Here is a 17,593-nt window from a genome sequence, read left to right as displayed (position 1 = left end):
CCAGCATATGCCCTCAGGTGGGAGATTTGGGAACATAAAAGGAAAAGCAATGAAGCAAGTTACAACATATTGTGCACTGGGTTTAAAGATGTTTCGCAACAAACATATTTGGAGGAAGACTCAGTCCAAGAAAGAATTCCATCCACTTCTTGCCTCTCCTTGAACATAAATCCTTTAACTTTTACTTTAGCCTCTGAGTATCCTCATCTTACCTCTTATGAAGCTGTGCAGGAGTATACTGAGGTCTCCTCACCCCCTCTCAGCTATAGCCAGAGGAGCATTGAAGCCCTGTGCTCACTCCCCTTCCTCTTGCAACAGGCAGTCCCAGCATATGACCTCCTAGGCCCCAGATCTTCCTGTCCTTTCTCCACCTACTTGCTCTCTCTTACAGTCCGAGTTCTGGAGTCTGAGTGGTGACTCTTTGGGCTACGGGCCTTGTGACTATGCCTACAGCAATGGGTACAAGGTAGGGCCTGGGAGTTGGGATCAAGTGATAAGAGTCAGGAGTTGACTCTCCTTCCCTGCCCCCACGTTAGTTCAGGTGTTCTGCTGGGGAGGGCCTCTGCCTGTGCCACCCCCACCTCCATGGCTGCCATGAATTCCCATCTGGGCACTTCTGTGTTGCCCTTGACCAAACCACTGCTGAAGCTGAACTTGCCCAGGGCTTCCAGCCAGCTGACCCCCTATTGCCTATGAGTGTCCAGGAGGAGCAGGGGCAAGAGAAAACCAAAGCTTAGACTTGGTTTTCAGGGGAGGGAGGGAGTGTGTGGAGACGACTGGTTTGAACAAGAGGCTGGGCTGGGTTAGGAAGGTGAGGAAGTCTAGGTGGGAGCATCAGCATGGTCAGAGGTTTGGTGTCTTAGAGCCCATATTTTCAGGGCAGTGTGGGAGAGGAGAGAGCCAGAATGTTAGAGGACACTGACACTCAACTTGTCCCCAGAGAGCCCCCTTGCCTGCTCCTCCCCACTGTACAGTCTTGGGGGCCTCTCCTAGTTGGCTCTGGCCCCAACTTTGTAGACAGCATGACCCTCCGTGTGCCCACCATCCTGATGGCAAACCTATTACAGTAGCCAATTGCCCCAGGTGAGGAGTCTGAGAAATAGGTTGGGGTCATAGGACACTAGAGCCTTAGTAGGGATGGGATCCCTGGGATCTTCGGTTAATGGGAACCTAAGTCCTGGGGGTCCAGGTCTTGGGGTGGTCTGGGCCTGTGAGTTTGTGTCTTGTATCCAGGCCCTACCTGTTTCACCTCCTGGGACCAACGTCTAGCTCTGCTCCAGCTGCAGCTAGAAACTGTGGCCCAAGAGGTGGCCCCCCTACACAAGGGGATGCCTGGCTGGGTTGCCCAGGGCTAGGGTGGACACCTACAGGCCCTGGAGGCAGTACTCCACCAGGCACAGACTCTCCTGGAATCTTCTTCACCCATTCTGGGGACTCTGGAGCAACTAACAGAGTGGATAGCTGGATTCAGGCCAGGGGTCTTGGGTCAGTAAGGGGGAGGTCTCCAGCTAGCTTCTCAGGGTTGGGGATTCATGGGGTCTCAGGTTGGCCTGTCTTGCGTCCTGGGTCTGGGAGTCAGGTGGGTTTTCCTGAGTGAGGAGTCATAAAGGAGAGTACATCTTCCTGCAGGAAGAAAGTGACTGCTTTGGCTCAGACACTGTGGGCCACAGGACAGGTTGTGGCAGAAAGAGAGCCATGAGTTACGAGGCAGTGTGAACGTCTGGAAGAATTATCCTGGGAGCTAAACTGTGTCAAGGGCTTGCCTGGCCCAAGAGGGCAACAGGAGCCCAAGATGAGGCCTAATGAGCAGGTGAATGGGCAGCAGGTGAGGGTAGGGGCTAGGCTGGGGCAGAAGGAAGGGGCCAGGTGCTTTTGCTTATGTACCTGGGGAAACCCAGAACGCTAATTGACCCTGCCTCAACTAGTGGAGTCCTGAGCCACCCCTCTACCCATCCCTGCCATCCCCTGCAGATGCTGAGGCCCAAGCCTCCTCAGCTGCCTGCTTTCCCAAGAGGCCCTGCTTGGAGCCCAGGTTGTGACCACATTTGGAGAATGAGACAGCATCCTAGGACAGGCCCAAGAGACCGGTGGTGGACAGAGCAGCTACTGTGGGGGATGGGCCAGCCAGGGACAGGAGCAACTATGTGGGAGCCGAAACTGATGAAGCTGGTTGACAGGATCCAGATGTTGTGTCCATAGCTTCTGAGACTCCTAGTCAAAGTTGAAGTGGTGGGTGGAGATATGGATCACTATAGGGGGTTTCGCCAAGGCGAGGACTTTCTTCTAGCCAAAACCTGGGTGTAGGGCAATAGGGGATATCTGGGACATACAATTCTCACTGGATCATCTAGCTTGTTTACAGGAATGCAGGGGTTGGGGACCTGGATTGGCCTATGTTCCTGATACCCTGTGGTGTTGCCTCTTGCCCTGGGACCCTGCCACTACCCAGTGGGCTCTGGTTGCTTCCCATAACTCTTCCAATAGCCTTGATATAGCTGCCACAATCCTAGGGCAGCATTAACCAACTAGTACAGAGCCATTGGGGCCATGCATGGGAGCCAAGCGGGGAGTCATAGGGGTGCAGGAGATACATTCCACATCTGACTCACCCCTACAAGCTGCAGCAAATTCAGGCCACAGCAAGCTCCACGGGAATCCAGGCCTGGGAGACATCGTGTAAGGGGGTCCTGGGGTGTGGCCACCATAGTCCCTCTACAAGCAACTGTGCAGATCCTCCAGTGTTTCCTCTTGGGTACATGTCTGCTTGTTGTGTGTCTGTTCACAGCTGAGGGGAGGGGCAGGTGGGCATCTAGAACACTGTTGTGATACTCCTTCCAGAATGAGAAATATTCATAAGGGCTAACCAGGGGTCAGATGGGAGCACTAGTATGCTCTTAAATGTTTAACAGCTGGTTGGAGGTCAGAGGGAACTGATTTGTAGTGTTTATCAATTTGCATGGTGTGAGCAAAGCCACCATGGCTGATTTTAGTCTACCTACCACTTATCAGCTAATTCACAAAATTCCTGAAAATTTAATACTTCGCTCTTATTAGCCCCCAGCACATGTAGTCATGTCAGAGGCAGAGTCAGTGAGAGGTTAGAGTCAGGGTTTGTTGGGTCAGGAATCGAGTTCATATCCAAGATTCCTACTCCAGTTCCTACATATGAAGGTGCAGATGCTGTGAGTGTGCAGCTGGTGCATGGCATGGGCTGGCAGTGCCCCTCCCCTAAGGTGGGACAGTGAGCATTGCCCTCTTGCTGAGTCAGATCCAGAGTGCCCTCCCTGCACCAGACACCATAGGCCAGGAACTGCCCAGAGCTGAAGGTGTCCTCCATCAGGCACAGCAGACCTGGTGAAGGGCCAGGAGACTGGAGGCAGAGGTCAGAGGATGGGGAGGACAGGGATGTCCAACTGATCATCTGTCCCCTTCAGGGGTTGGGGTGGGGGACAGCTAGGGCCCAGGACCAAGCACTGGATGTTCAGCTGGCTGAGGTGGGAAGTCATACAAGGGCTGCAGAACAAGGACTGCAGTCAGCAAAACAGACACTCCGAGGCCTGGAGGCCTCATTACCCCCAGCTCCTTCACACCTCTTGTTCAGTGGCTGCTGTTTTCTCCATTCTCCCCCTGAGATGCTTGAACCACTATGATACCCTGGCATTACTAAATACACAGACCATGTGAGCACCCTACTTAGTTGCTACCCTGCTGTGACCTCCCTGTGATCTTTGACCTTTGCCCCAGGTGGCAGGGCACCTGGCCTGGATGATACTGGCAGTGGCAGTGGATGTGACCCCAGTCCTGGGGCCTCTGTCCAGTGCAGCTGTGGCTTTCAAGACCTACTTGGCCTTGTCAGCAGCAGGCTGAGAGGGCAGAAGAGCAAGCAGTACATGCCATGGGCATGGCTGGGGGCCTGGGCAAGGTGATATGGGTACACTGGACATTGAGGTGTCAGAGGTGGGATTTAGGCTGGGACTGGGCTATACTGGGCTGAGGCAGAGTCTCAGCCCCCTTCCGCCCCCGGGAACCTTGGGCAGCAATCTGTCTGAAATAGTAGGATCTAGGTGGGGTGGGTTTTCGGTTCAAGTCCTGCTCTAGGAGTTGCAGATGGCCTAGTTAGGCGTGGTAGAGTTGCAGAAGGGCACACATAGCCTGGTGGCCACAGGGCAAGATGCAGGAGAGTGGGTACAGCAGGTACAAGCTGAGCCCAAGAGCTGCTGAAGTGGGTGCCTAACAGCTAGAGTTGGCTAAAAGGTGCATGGCTGGTCCATGGTGGGGTGGGGGTATGGAGTGGGATCAGGGTCAGATGGACAGGTCAGAGTCAGAACAGGGATGGTGTAGGAGGGTCAGGGCTGGGTCCAGGTCAGGTCCAGATTCTTGTAGGGATCAGGGCTGGGGTCAAAGTTCACAACAGGGCTCAAATGTTGATTAGGGTTAGAGCTCACTTAGGGCTGGGGTCAGAGTTAAGGTCATGACAGAATTGAGGACCAGGGTCAGAGATTAGGGCCAAAGGTCAGAACCTGGTTCAGATAACCTGATCCTCAAGGTTGGAGCACCACCTGGTGCAGAATGAGCAGATACTGAGCAAGCAGGTGTCATCCTTGGGGCCCTGGAACAGAGTGCAGCAAAGCTGCTTCAACACATGTGGCTATGGGCAAACGCATGTGCCACCTGCTGACTGTGGTGTATGGAGCTAGTAAGACAGACTCCTGAATGATCCCAGCTAGTAACTCAGACTACCTGAATGATCCAGTTTGACCCAAGAATCTCCTGACCTTGAGGGACCAGGGGCCCCACTGAGTGCCTACTGACCTCGAGTAACCCCCATGTGACTCCATGATATCCTCCAGTGATCTGTCCTTGAGAAACCAGAGATCTCGTAAAACTCACAGAGGCCATCCAGTGCCTTTGACACTGATAGATCCTTTTCTGAGTGATCTAAAATTGAGTCACCTCTAATACCCCTAGCCCCTCAGGTTGATTACATGACCCTCAGGGTAACTGGAGACCACTACTTCAGAAAACTGGAGTAACCTCCTGAGACCCTGTAAGTCCATCAGATTGACTGCCCCCCTGCTCAGACTCTCCTTGAGAAGCCTGGTGATGCCCGTGAAGAACCTGCAGCTTTCCCCCCCAGTTCCACAGCTCTGGGTACTCTCCACTTGGCCCCAGACAGAGTGGGCACAGTTGTGGCAGCTCAGAGCCACAGGGGCCTGGCCTTATAGACCTGCGGAGTCCACGGTCTGCCTGTGGTCCCAGGGGCCTGGGTGGGGCACTCGCCGGCAGCTCGCATTCCAAGCCCGGGCTCTGGCCTCCTGGCAGGCCAGAAAGTGCGGAACGGATGAATAGCCATAAGAACTGGATTCACTCCCTGCCTCTGTTGTCAGCTGCCCAGCACCCATTTTCACACCGGGAAACTGAGACACCACTTCTTGTACATACTTGCAGTAGTGACTAAGGAAGGTGGAGCTTCCTGGAACAGTGACTTGGGCAAGGGGATGGCTTTTCTCCATCTCTCGTCCTACCTCCATCTTGTCCTGTGGCTCTGGCCAGGCCAGCCTAAAGCTTCCCACATCCCTAGAGAGAGGAGCTTGATGCCTCTGTGTGTGCTCTCTCACTTACCTGCTGATACTGGAACCTTGGAACTGAACAGCCTAGTTGATGGTGACTTCCACAGCACTCACAATGCTGGGGAGAAAGGCTGGGTTTTGTGGGCTGTTTGAAGTCTCAGAAGATCAGACTCCTTTTCTTTGCTCATGCCATGCCCCCTACTTGGTGCGCTCCCTAACTGTGGCGGCCTAAAACCAAACCCCCTGCCCCTTGGTCTGAACCAGACCAAGGGAGCACAATAAAGTTTTGCAGGTGAGCTGGACTATGTCTGGTTTCTAGAATGAGGATCATTACTGGAGAGGTGGGAGAGGAAATTCTGCACAGTGTTGCACTCCTGCCCAAGATCCGTTCCACGCTTTCTTTCTTGCCGTACTTCTCAACTTTGCTCAAAGTCGCAGGACTGTGCTAGTGGAGGGACTGCCGGAGGGAGGATTGAGTGGGGAATCAGCCAGGGATTTACGAGGGCAGGGTCTGCACGGGACCCCAAGGGAGGGGTAGGGTGGGCCTGGGCTACAGACCTCTCATCCCCCCTCATCTGGATTCCCCTCTTCTTCAGGATGGAGCGGGCCTCAGGGGTATCAGGGAGGGACCTGCGGGGACTAACTGGGCCCTGGGAGCTTCGACTGGGCCTGCTGCTGAGTGGTGAGAGGGCCTAGTGAAGGCCTGGGGTTTGTGGGATGAGATGGTGGGTCCGGGGGGAGCTAGCCCTGGGGCTGCGGGGTGGGAGCGCAGCAGAACTGGCTGACCCACTGTTCCCAGCGCTGGCCACCGCCCTGGCCCAGGCCCTGGCCCCAGATGTGCCAGGCTGTTCGAGGGGAAGCTGCTACCCCGCCACAGGTGACCTGCTAGTGGGCCGTGCTGACAGACTGACTGCCTCATCCACCTGTGGCTTGCATGGCCCCCAGCCCTACTGCATCGTTAGTCACCTTCAGGTGAGGCTGGGGGTGGCCAGGCCAGGGGAGGGGATGCTGGCACTGGCTGAAGCACTGACCCTGACCTTGACTCTGACCCAAACCAGGATGAGAAGAAGTGCTTCCTGTGTGATTCCCGGCGCCCCTTCTCTGCTAGAGACAACCCAAACAGTCATCGCATCCAGAATGTAGTTACCAGCTTTGCACCACAGCGCCGGACAGCCTGGTGGCAGTCAGAGAATGGTGAGGCCGTGGGTAGGTCATGGGGTGAGTGGGTTGCCCACCAGTAGTCTCAAGTCCCTGACTTCCGACTCCTGCCTCAGGTGTCCCCGTGGTCACCATCCAGCTGGACTTGGAGGCTGAGTTTCATTTCACACACCTCATTATGACCTTCAAGGTGCCCGCATGTCTGGGAGCCTGCTTGAATCACCCTGCTTGGCTCCCCATTACCCCTGAACAGATTCCCAGCAACTTAGCCCAGCCTCCCTGAGGTCACATGCTGTACTCTGGCTGCATGGGAGGCTCCTTCATGGCCCACACCTTCTGTTGCCTTCTGCCTCCAGGCCTTTGCACGCGCTGCCTCCCTGGGCCCCATGACCCCTGAGCCTCCCCATTAGAAGGGGCTACCCTCCCTGACTATTGCTTGGCTTCCAGCAGTCACCCCCCACCTGTCCATGAACTGCTTGAGGGCAAGCCCCAGCTGGGCAGGGCTCTTGATAGGCCTGGGCCTGAGGCCCACTGATCAGCCATGCCCCCCACCCAGACATTTCGTCCTGCTGCCATGCTGGTGGAGCGCTCAGCAGACTTTGGACGCACCTGGCATGTGTACCGATATTTTTCCTATGACTGTGGGGCTGACTTTCCAGGAGTCCCACTGGCCCCCCCACGGCACTGGGATGACGTAGTCTGTGAGTCCCGCTACTCAGAGATTGAGCCATCCACTGAAGGCGAGGTGAGGGGTGGGATCTGACTTGGGGCAGGAAGAGGGGAGATGATGGGCCTGAGGCAGGGTCCAGTGCCTCTAATGACCCCATGTTCCTCCAGGTCATCTATCGTGTGCTGGATCCTGCCATCCCTATCCCAGACCCCTACAGCCCACGAATCCAGAGTGAGTGTTCTTCCCTTTGAGCCTGGCACAGTCCCAGCGTCCGGCCGGTGACTATTTGGGGCCTCAGTAGCTATTTTGGGTGCTTCTTAGGGCAGGTGCCAAGTCCAGTTTAGCTCACATAGCAATAGACAGGAGGTCTCCCAAGGTGACCTTAGCAGCTGCAGCCCCTGAGTGGGCATGGAGTAACAAGAGCCTGCCTGGCCAGCTGGCTCCCAATTCTTTCACCCAACTTAGACCTGCTGAAGATCACTAACCTACGGGTGAACCTGACACGGCTGCATACACTGGGGGACAACCTGCTTGACCCACGGCGGGAGATCCGTGAGAAATACTATTATGCCCTCTACGAGCTGGTTGTGCGTGGCAACTGCTTCTGTTACGGACACGCCTCACAGTGTGCACCCGCCCCAGGGGCACCAGTGCATGCTGAGGGCATGGTGAGGGGCTTTAACTGGTTGGAATAGGGCTGGGGGCAGGGGCGGGCATGGCTGGACAGTGCTGACCACCTGCTTGCCCACCTTCTAGGTTCATGGGGCCTGCATCTGCAAACATAACACTCGTGGCCTCAACTGTGAGCGGTGTCAAGATTTCTATCATGACCTGCCCTGGCGTCCGGCTGAAGATGGCCACAGTCATGCCTGCAGGAGTGAGTGAGATCCTGGCCCACATAGCCCCAGAACTCTGTTGTCTGGCTGTGCCATGAGTAAAACCTAGAGCTGGTTGGTCAAGCCCCTAACACCCAGACTGTATCCAAAGAGTATGCAGGCCTTCATGCCCTTAGGGATTCCCTTAACTCTCCTTCACAATCTGCTCTGGGCAGGGGGTCAGTATAATGCTGAGACCTTAAAGTACCTGAGCCCACAGCCACAAATTCTGGCCTGTGGCAGGGACCTGCTGTGTCACTGGGACCCTTACACCCCTTATCTTCAGGACATCGGCCCTCAAGTGACCTTTGTCCTGCCTTCCCCTCCCCCAAGAGTGTGAGTGCCATGGGCATGCCCACAGCTGCCACTTCGACATGGCCATATATCTGGCATCTGGCAACGTAAGTGGAGGTGTGTGTGATGGATGTCAGCACAACACAGCTGGGCGCCACTGTGAGCTCTGCCGACCCTTCTTCTACCGTGACCCAACCAAGGACCTGCGGGACCCTGCTGTGTGCCGCTGTGAGGCTGGGATTGGGCATGGGAGAGGGAAGGCTGAGTCTGGGGTAGGAACTGGGAAGCCAGACTGCTGTCCAGGTTGCAGGGGTTTGGGGGTGGGTGGGAGGGGGCGTGGGGTGAAACCAGGCTGCGAATCCAGGGTAAAGAGGCTTGGGAGATAAGTGGTGCTGGGCTAGTTGGAATAGGGTGACCCTGCACCTCTTTTTGCCCTCAGCCTGTGATTGTGACCCCATGGGTTCTCAAGATGGTGGTCGCTGTGATCCCCATGATGATCCTGCTCTGGGGCTGGTCTCGGGCCAGTGTCGCTGCAAAGAACATGTGGTGGGCTCTCGCTGCCAGCAATGCCGTGATGGCTTCTTTGGGCTCAGTGCCAGCGACCCTGCAGGCTGTCGGCGTATGTGCTTCCTGCCCTACCTCCTGTGCTAACCTTAACCCTTGACTTCTTACTTTTTACCCAATGAACACCAGCACTACCATGTTCCCCAGAGTGCTGATGGGTCTCCTTCCCCACAGGATGTCAGTGTGATGCACGGGGCACAGTGCCTGGGATCACCTCTTGTGACCCCAACAGTGGAACCTGTTTCTGCAAGCGTCTAGTGACTGGACGTGGCTGCAACCGCTGCTTGGTGCGACTGCAGGGGGCTGGGGTTCTGGGGTCCTGCACTTATTCTCAGAGCACAGGGTGAGGGGGTGGTGTCTATACTCCACTGGGGAGAGCTTAGGGTCTATTCCTAGCTGGGAGGCCAAGGGTGGGAGCCATGGTCTAGGGACCATGTTTTCTCCAAGGGGTGGTAGAGGCTGAGAGCTGTCATTGGATTCCCTGACGGGTGGGGGGGGGGTCTGTTTCTGGCCCCCAGCAACTTCCTCTCCCCTAGCCTGGCCATTGGGGCCTGAGCCACGACCTGCTTGGCTGCCGTCCATGTGATTGCGACGTGGGTGGTGCCTCGGATCCCCAGTGAGTGCCATATAAGGGGTCTGGTGGGGGGGGGGGGAGATCCTGGGCAGGGTAAGGGATCCTTCTTGAGTAAACATGGGCTTCCCAGGTGCAATGAGGCCACAGGTCAGTGCCGCTGTCGCCAGCACATGGTGGGGCGACGCTGTGAGCAGGTGCAGCCTGGCTACTTCCGGCCTTTCCTTGACCACCTAACTTGGGAGGCTGAGGACACCCGAGGACAGGTAGGGAGCAATGTTGGAGGGCAGGGCTTGTGCAGAGTTATGGGTGGTACTTTGTCTGAGGAGGGTGTCCAGCCTTGGACAGGGCCTCAGCTGAAGAGCTGGGGTTTGGGGACAGGTTGTGGTAGAAGAAATGGTGCCTTACCTAGGCACCCACCCCCCTGAGCTGCATCCCTCACAGGTGCTGGATGTGGTGGAGCGCCTGGTGACCCCTGGTGGGACTGTATCCTGGACAGGCCGGGGCTTTGTTAGACTGCAGGAAGGTCAGGCACTGGAGTTCCTGGTGACATCTGTGCCAAGAGCCATGGATTATGATCTGCTGCTGCGCTTGGAGCCCCAGGTCAGACTCTGTGAAACCTGACCCAGAGCTGAACCTCCAGGTGTGGTAGCATTTCCTTCATCATCCCGTTCCACCAGGTCCCTGAGCAATGGGCAGAGATGGAAGTGGCCGTGCAGCGCCCAGGGCCTGTGTCTGCCCATGGCCCGTGTGGGCACATGCTGCCCAAGGATGACCACATTCCAGGGACTCTGCAACCAGAAACTAGGTGAGGGCACTAATGTAGCATCTATAACAGTGGAGGGGTGCAGGCCAGCCCTAATTCTCTGAAGGGCACTTGGAAGCCCACGCTGCTCATTCATCTGTCCCTTGCTTCAAGTGCCTCCTCCTGAGAGCTGTTTGCCAGGTGCTGTTAGGCGTGGCAGAGGTCAGAGGAAGGAAGTAGAATAGGCCTGCTCTCTTAGGGGTCTAAATTCCGGAGGTCTGTGGCAAGAATTAATGGGAACTCATTTAGTGTCACTATAAGGAATGCCCACAGTGGGAAGGGATGGCATCAGAGCATTCTGAGCAGGGATGTGCCTGGTCTGATTATTGTTTTATTACATTCTGGGTAATATTTGTTTCATGTATCTGTTTTGTCACCTTCTTTTTTGATGCTTTTGTTATGTAAATATTCAAACATACACAGAAGTAGAGAGAGCAGCATAAAAGGGGTCATACCCATTATAGACATTTTTACCAACTGCGACTTGTGTTTAACAAAGATCCCTCTACTTTCTGAGTGGAGAACAGACTGAAAGGGACCAAAGGGGAAGCTGGAAGATCTGCTGGAGACTATTGAGTTAGCTGAGTGACAGTGGTTTGGACAGAGGTTTAGTGGTTGATGTGGTGAGATGATGAAGGTTCCAGAGGGTTCTAGTGGCAGAGATGATGGGTTAGAAGTGTAGGAAAGGGAAAGTGGAAAGATGAGTCTAGAGTTTGGAGTTTGTTCATCTGGGTGGGTGTTGGGCTCTTTACTGAGATAGAGACATAGGGAGGAGCTGTTCTGAGTTGCTTAGACATGTGAGAGAAGGCCAGTGGATGGTTGGATTTCTATGTCTGCAATTACTGAGAGGCCTCAAGTTGGAAATATAAGTTTGGGACTTGTCACTAAAGAGATAGGTCTAGATGAAATCACCAGAGAAAGGAAGGAGGACCAGAAGAAAGCTCTGGGTGTTAGAGGCCAGTAGAGAAGGAAGAGTTGGCAGTGGGGGGAAATCAGGAGTGTGGACAGGGTTCCAGAAGTGGAGAGAAGAGTGTCTTAGGAAGGAGGGTGCACTGCTCTCATCGCATGCTGCTGAATGCTGGAGCAGATGGGAACAGAGAAGAGGCTGCTGGGTTTGGCTACATGGAGGTTTATGGTGAGCTTGATACAGGCCATCTTGATGGCACGTTGGCATAAAAACTCCATTGGAGTGCGAGGCTGGAGTAGAGGCAGTGACCACAGTTCAATTTATTGGGGAGGAGAGCAAAGATAAAGCAACAGCTACGGGAGACTCAGGGATTAAGAGAAGATGTTTTCAAGGGGGAATAAAAGATGTTTGTAGGCTGATGGGAATGACCTAGGAAAGGCAGAGCCAGGTTGGAGGGAATGACATAGTCTTGGTGAAGAGAAGCAGAGGTTGGAGGTCAAGGTTGGAGGAAATGTGAGGAGGCCATTGAAGAAAAATTGGCAAGTATTTGTGCCAGGGAAATGCCATGGGGTTGCAAGACTGTAGGGAGCATTTTCAGAGATTGGTCTGCACAGGTATAGGAGTCCGGTGAGGCATGCTTGTGGAAATCTGTATACCAGCCCTAGCATCTTTCTTGGCCGATGGTTGGGTTGCTGTGTGCGGGGTGAGGAGGCCTAGGACGGTGGGTACAGGGACCCTGGGTGAACCCCATACCTGTCCTTGTCTCCCTCCAGGTATATGGTATTTCCAAGACCTGTCTGCCTTGAGCCTGGCATCTCCTATAAGCTGCATCTGAAGCTGGTGCGGACAGGGGGGAGTGCCCAGCCTGAGGCCCCCTACTCTAGACCCAGCCTGCTCATTGACTCGGTGAATAGTCCTCTCTCCCCACACTGACTAGGAAGGCAAGGTCTATGGGATGGGACCTGTAGTGGTGGTGGCTGGATAGGCGGGGCCTGTGACAGAAGAGGCAGGCCCATGGTGGTGCTAAGTGCTCTGGCAGTGTCAATATGGTCTTGGGTCTGGACCTCATTCTTCCTTGCTCATCTTTTCAGTTGGTGCTGCTTCCCCGTGTCCTCGTGCTGGAGATGTTTAGTGGGGGTGATGCTGCTGCCCTGGAGCGCCGTGCCACCTTTGAACACTACCGTTGTCACGAGGAGGGTCTGGTGCCCAGTAAGACCATTCCCTCTGAGGCCTGTGTCCCCCTCCTCATCAGCCTGTCTGCTCTACTCTACAATGGTGCCTTGCGTAAGTGTCTGTGATGTGGGTCGGTGGGGCAGAGGTGTGGGGCCCCAGCCTGACTTGGCCCTATCCACCTGCCCCACAGCCTGTCAGTGTGACCCCCAGGGCTCACTGAGTTCTGAGTGTAATCCCCATGGCGGTCAGTGCCTGTGTAAACCTGCAGTGGTTGGGCGCCGCTGTGATCGCTGTGCCCCTGGTTTCTACGGCTTTGGCCCCACAGGTTGTCAAGGTACTTGCCTGCCTTTCTTTCCTCCTTTCCTTCTCTCTCCTCCCCACTACTATTCTCCCTCCTCCCTCCGACTCTGCTTCTTCCTTCCTCTAACTCTGCATTGGACCCCATGCTCTCAGCACCAGGACACTGGAAGTTCTCTTCCATTCCCTGACTTTCCCACCCTGACCCCACCTAGAGTCCCTCAAATCCCCTCCCTGGCTCAGCCTCTGCCTTGCCCCCAGCCTGCCAGTGCAGCCCCGAGGGGGCACTCAGTGGCCTATGTGAAGGGACCAGTGGGCAATGCCCCTGCCGAACTGGTGCCTTTGGGCTTCGCTGCGATCGCTGCCAGCGTGGCCAGTGGGGATTCCCTAACTGCCAGCCATGTGTCTGCAATGGGCATGCAGATGAATGCGACACCCACACAGGCACTTGCCTGGGCTGCCGTGATCACACAGGGGGTGAGCACTGTGAAAGGTGAGCCTGGAGCAGCTGGGAGTGGGTTGGTGGGTGGGAATGCTGCTCAGGGATCACATATCTCTTCCTGCCCCTCCCTGAAGGTGCATTGCTGGCTTCTACGGGGACCCACGGCTACCACATGGGGGCCAGTGCCGGCCCTGTCCCTGCCCTGAAGGCCCTGGGAGCCGGCGGCACTTTGCTACTTCTTGCCATCGGGATGGGTACTCCCAGCAGATCATGTGCCACTGTAAGGCAGGCTACACAGGTAAGTAAGGTGCAGGCATGGGATCAGGGTGGGGCAGCTGAACTGAACACTCATGCCTTTCCGAACCGTGGGCAGGGCTGCGGTGCGAAGCTTGTGCCCCTGGGCACTTTGGGGACCCATCGAGGCCAGGTGGCCAGTGCCAGCCCTGTGAGTGCAGTGGGAACATTGACCCCACGGACCCTGATGCCTGTGACCCCCGCACGGGGCAATGCCTGCGCTGCTTATACCACACGGAGGGGCCACACTGTGCCCACTGCAAGCCTGGCTTCCATGGACAGGCCACCCGACAGAGCTGTCACCGTGAGTGTGGGATTGGGATGGCTGGGGCAGGGCTCTGCTGCTCAGGCTCTCCTTGATTAATGTGTTTGACTGGCACAGGCTGCACCTGCAACTTGCTGGGCACAGATCCCCAGCAGTGCCCGTCCACTGACCGGTGCCACTGTGACCCAAGCAGTGGGCAGTGCCCATGCCTCCCCAATGTCCAGGGCCCTAGCTGTGACCGCTGTGCCCCCAACTTCTGGAACCTTACCAGTGGCCATGGATGTCAGCCCTGTGCCTGCCACCCAAGCCGAGCCAGAGGCCCTACCTGCAATGAGGTATGGGATTCTCCTGTGGATCCCTGGGTGGATGGTGCCAGCTGTCTGTCTTAACTCTCAAGGGCTTAGCCTCTGATTGAGGCTCTGACCTCTGCCCTGTTCCCACTCTAGTTCACAGGGCAGTGCCACTGCCGTGCTGGCTTTGGTGGGCGAACCTGTTCTGAGTGCCAAGAGCTCCACTGGGGAGACCCTGGTTTGCAGTGCCGCGGTGAGAGCTGGCAGGGCTAGGGTAGATGGGGGACTTCTCAGGATGTCCCACTGCCGCCCTAACTTCATGGTCTGCCCTTTTCTGCAGCCTGTGATTGTGACCCTCGTGGAATAGACACGCCTCAGTGTCACCGCTCCACGGGCCACTGTAGCTGCCGCCCAGGCGTGTCTGGCGTGCGCTGTGACCAGTGTGCCCGTGGCTTCTCAGGGGTCTTTCCTGCTTGCCACCCATGCCACACATGCTTCGGGGACTGGGACCGTGTGGTACAGGACTTGGCTGCCCGTACGCGGCGCCTGGAGCAGCGGGCACAGGAGCTGCAGCAGACGGGTGTGCTGGGTGCCTTTGAGAGCCGCTTCTGGCACATGCAGGAGAAGCTGGGGACTGTGCAGGGGATTGTGGGTACCCGCAACACCTCAGCTGCCTCCACTGCGCAACTTGTGGAGGCCACAGAGGAGCTACGGTGCGGATGGGTCTGAGGATATGTGGTGGGATGGGGCAGAGGCCCAGTGGCCTGAAGCTTCTCTAAACACCACTACCTACTGGCACAGGCGTGAAATTGGGGAGGCCACTGAGCACCTGACCCAGCTGGAGGCAGAACTGACTGATGTGCAGGATGAGAACTTCAATGCCAACCATGCACTGAGCAGTCTGGAGCGAGATGGGCTTGCACTGAATCTCACACTGCGGCAGCTGGACCAGCATTTGGACCTGCTCAAGCATTCAAACTTCCTGGGTGGGTTGTTGGCCAGCTAGGCAGGTGGACCAGGGTTGAGTGATCTTTAGCTGACTGCCAGCCTTTGCCCAATATAGGTGCCTATGACAGCATCCGCCACGCCTACAGTCTGTCTGCAGAGGCGGAACGTCGTGCCAACACATCAGCCCTGACAGTGCCCAGTCCTGTGAGCAACTCAGCAGATACCCGGCACAGGACAGAGGTGCTAATAGGTGCCAAGAAGGAGGACTTCAACCGCAAGCACATGGCCAACCAGCAGGCACTAGGCGAGCTCTCAGCCCGTACCCAGTCCCTGAGCCTGACAGGCATCAATGAACTGGTGAGGCACAAGTGTGGGGTGGGACATGTGGGTGTGGCTGTTCCTTCCACAGGTCCCTGACTTGTTCTGTGCCTGGCAGGTGTGTGGGCCCCCAGGGGATGCACCCTGTGCAACAAGCCCTTGCGGGGGTGCTGGCTGCCTGGACGAGGATGGGCAACCCCGCTGTGGGGGCCTCAGCTGCAATGGGGCAGTAGCCATGGCGGACCTGGCACTGGGTCGGGCCCGGCACACGCAGGCAGAGCTGCAGCGGGCACTGGCAGAAGGTGGCGGCATCCTCAGCCAGGTGGCTGAGACCCGTCGGCAGGCAGGAGAGGCACAGCAGCGGGCCCAGGCAGCCCTGGACAAGGCTAATGCTTCCAGGGGACAGGTGGAGAAGGCCAACCAAGAACTTCGGGAACTTATCCAGAGTGTGAAGGACTTCCTCAGCCGTGAGCCTCCCGTGTGGCCCAGGCCATGTGGTTGTGTCACCTGTGTCTATGTTCATACTTGTGTCCCTGGGTCCATACTTGGGTCAGAGCCTGCACTGGACCTGTGCTTATGACCCCATGTCTAGCCCCTCAACCCTTGCCTATATGTGGTCCCCAAGTCCACGACCCCAAGTCTGTGCCCACTTACAGTTCCTGTCCTTGTAGTTAATCACTATGCCTAGTAGCAAACCCATATTCTGTGTGGGGTCCCTGAGTCCATACCCCAAAATTGTGTTCGATGCCAATACTGGAGAATCTGTGTCCCTAAGCCCTTGCCTGTGTCCCCATAGAGGAGGGGGCTGATCCTGATAGCATTGAGATGGTGGCCACACGAGTACTAGAGCTCTCCATCCCAGCATCACCTGAGCAAATCCAGCACCTGGCAGGCGCAATTGCAGAGAGGGTCCAGAGCCTGGCGGATGTGGACACAATCCTGGCACGCACCGTGGGAGATGTACGTCGGGCAGAACAGCTATTGCAAGATGCACGGCGGGCAAGGTCTGACTGTGACCCTGGCCCCAATCCTTGACACCTGGTCCTGATACTTGCAGGCTCTGATTCCCTCTCTTCTTCAGGAGCCGGGCTGAGGGTGAGAAACAGAAGGCAGAAACAGTACAAGCAGCACTGGAGGAAGCCCAGAGGGCACAGGGAGCTGCTCAGGGTGCCATCCAAGGGGCGGTAGTTGACACACAGGACACTGAGCGGACACTGCATCAGGTGTGGTTTCTCTGGGACATCAGTGGGGCAAGATTATGGGCATGCACCATAGACCTGTTTAACCCTGGGTCCACCCATGACAGGTTCAGGAGAAGATGGCAGGTGCAGAGCAGGCACTGAGCTCTGCAGGCGAGCGGGCTCAGCAATTGGATGGTCTTCTGGAGGCTCTGAAATTGAAACGAGCAGGGAATAGCCTGGCAGCCTCTAGTGCGGAAGAAACAGCGGGCAGTGCCCAGGGTCGTGCCCGAGAGGCTGAGCAGGTGGGTTGAGGCAGAGCCAGCTGGTGGGGGTTGAAGTAGAGTCTGGGCGTCCACTGAGACACCCAGCTGACTTTGCCTTCTATATCCCCAGCTGCTGCAGGGCCCACTAGGCGACCAGTACCAAACAGTGAAGGCCTTGGCTGAGCGCAAGGCCCAGGGTGTGTCGGCTGCACAGGCACGGGCAGAGCAACTTCGGGATGAAGCTCGAGGCTTGTTGCAGGCTGCTCAGGACAAGCTGCAACGGCTACAAGGTGATGATTGCGGTGGGTGGGCGCCAGAGGTGTGGGACTTTGGGAGTAGGACCCTTCAGCTGAGACCTTCCCCTCCTAGAGCTGGAGGGCACCTATGAAGAGAACGAGCGGGCACTGGAAGGCAAAGCAGCCCAGCTGGATGGGCTGGAGGCCAGGATGCGTAGCGTGCTTCAAGCCATCAACTTGCAGGTTCAGATCTACAACACCTGCCAGTGACCCCTGCGCGACGCCTACTCCAGTCCCCAACCCCGCCCGTTACTGCATCTGCTTGAAACAGTTCCCAGCCCGACCAGGCCCCCAATAAACCGCTGTGATTACCCACTGTGTAGTCTGGACTCTGATTTAGGGAGGGCGGGGTCTCTGGGCGGAACCTCAGGATGGCACCAGCAGGGCCAGGGCGAGGCCAAAGCACCGGAGC

At 56.5% G+C, this 17,593-nt stretch overlaps 1 protein-coding gene across 1 annotated transcript; it reads left to right on the top strand.

The window, feature by feature from the left end:
• The first annotated feature begins 6,004 nt into the window (after positions 1-6,004).
• Positions 6,005-17,497, top strand: LAMB2 (laminin subunit beta 2). Its single transcript, XM_030306722.2, has 33 exons — positions 6,005-6,079; positions 6,167-6,252; positions 6,370-6,542; positions 6,629-6,764; positions 6,845-6,918; positions 7,285-7,473; positions 7,566-7,629; positions 7,864-8,066; positions 8,155-8,275; positions 8,607-8,795; positions 9,007-9,186; positions 9,306-9,418; positions 9,668-9,747; positions 9,836-9,968; positions 10,147-10,305; positions 10,383-10,510; positions 12,188-12,320; positions 12,506-12,698; positions 12,778-12,921; positions 13,146-13,377; positions 13,461-13,624; positions 13,700-13,924; positions 14,003-14,220; positions 14,332-14,428; positions 14,516-14,888; positions 14,977-15,161; positions 15,239-15,480; positions 15,560-15,908; positions 16,238-16,445; positions 16,523-16,664; positions 16,748-16,924; positions 17,016-17,175; positions 17,255-17,497. The coding sequence occupies exons 2-33, from the start codon at positions 6,168-6,170 to the stop codon at positions 17,389-17,391; spliced, it is 5,406 nt and encodes a 1,801-aa protein (XP_030162582.1). The 5' UTR covers positions 6,005-6,079; position 6,167; the 3' UTR covers positions 17,392-17,497.
• Positions 17,498-17,593: the final 96 nt, after the last annotated feature.

The sequence above is a fragment of the Lynx canadensis genome, chromosome A2, assembly GCF_007474595.2.
Source record: "Lynx canadensis isolate LIC74 chromosome A2, mLynCan4.pri.v2, whole genome shotgun sequence".
Classification (NCBI taxonomy): Eukaryota; Metazoa; Chordata; class Mammalia; order Carnivora; family Felidae; genus Lynx; species Lynx canadensis.
This window is presented reverse-complemented; position numbering and strand designations above follow the sequence as displayed.

Excerpts from the sequence above, each read along its gene's own strand:
- LAMB2 (XM_030306722.2), top strand. The coding sequence starts at position 6,168 with ATGGAGCGGGCCTCAGGGGTATCAGGGAGGGACCTGCGGGGACTAACT. Across the intron at positions 8,067-8,154 it reads CAGTGCATGCTGAGGGCATG|GTTCATGGGGCCTGCATCTG; the intron begins GTGAGGGGCTTT and ends CCCACCTTCTAG. Across the intron at positions 9,969-10,146 it reads CTGAGGACACCCGAGGACAG|GTGCTGGATGTGGTGGAGCG; the intron begins GTAGGGAGCAAT and ends CATCCCTCACAG.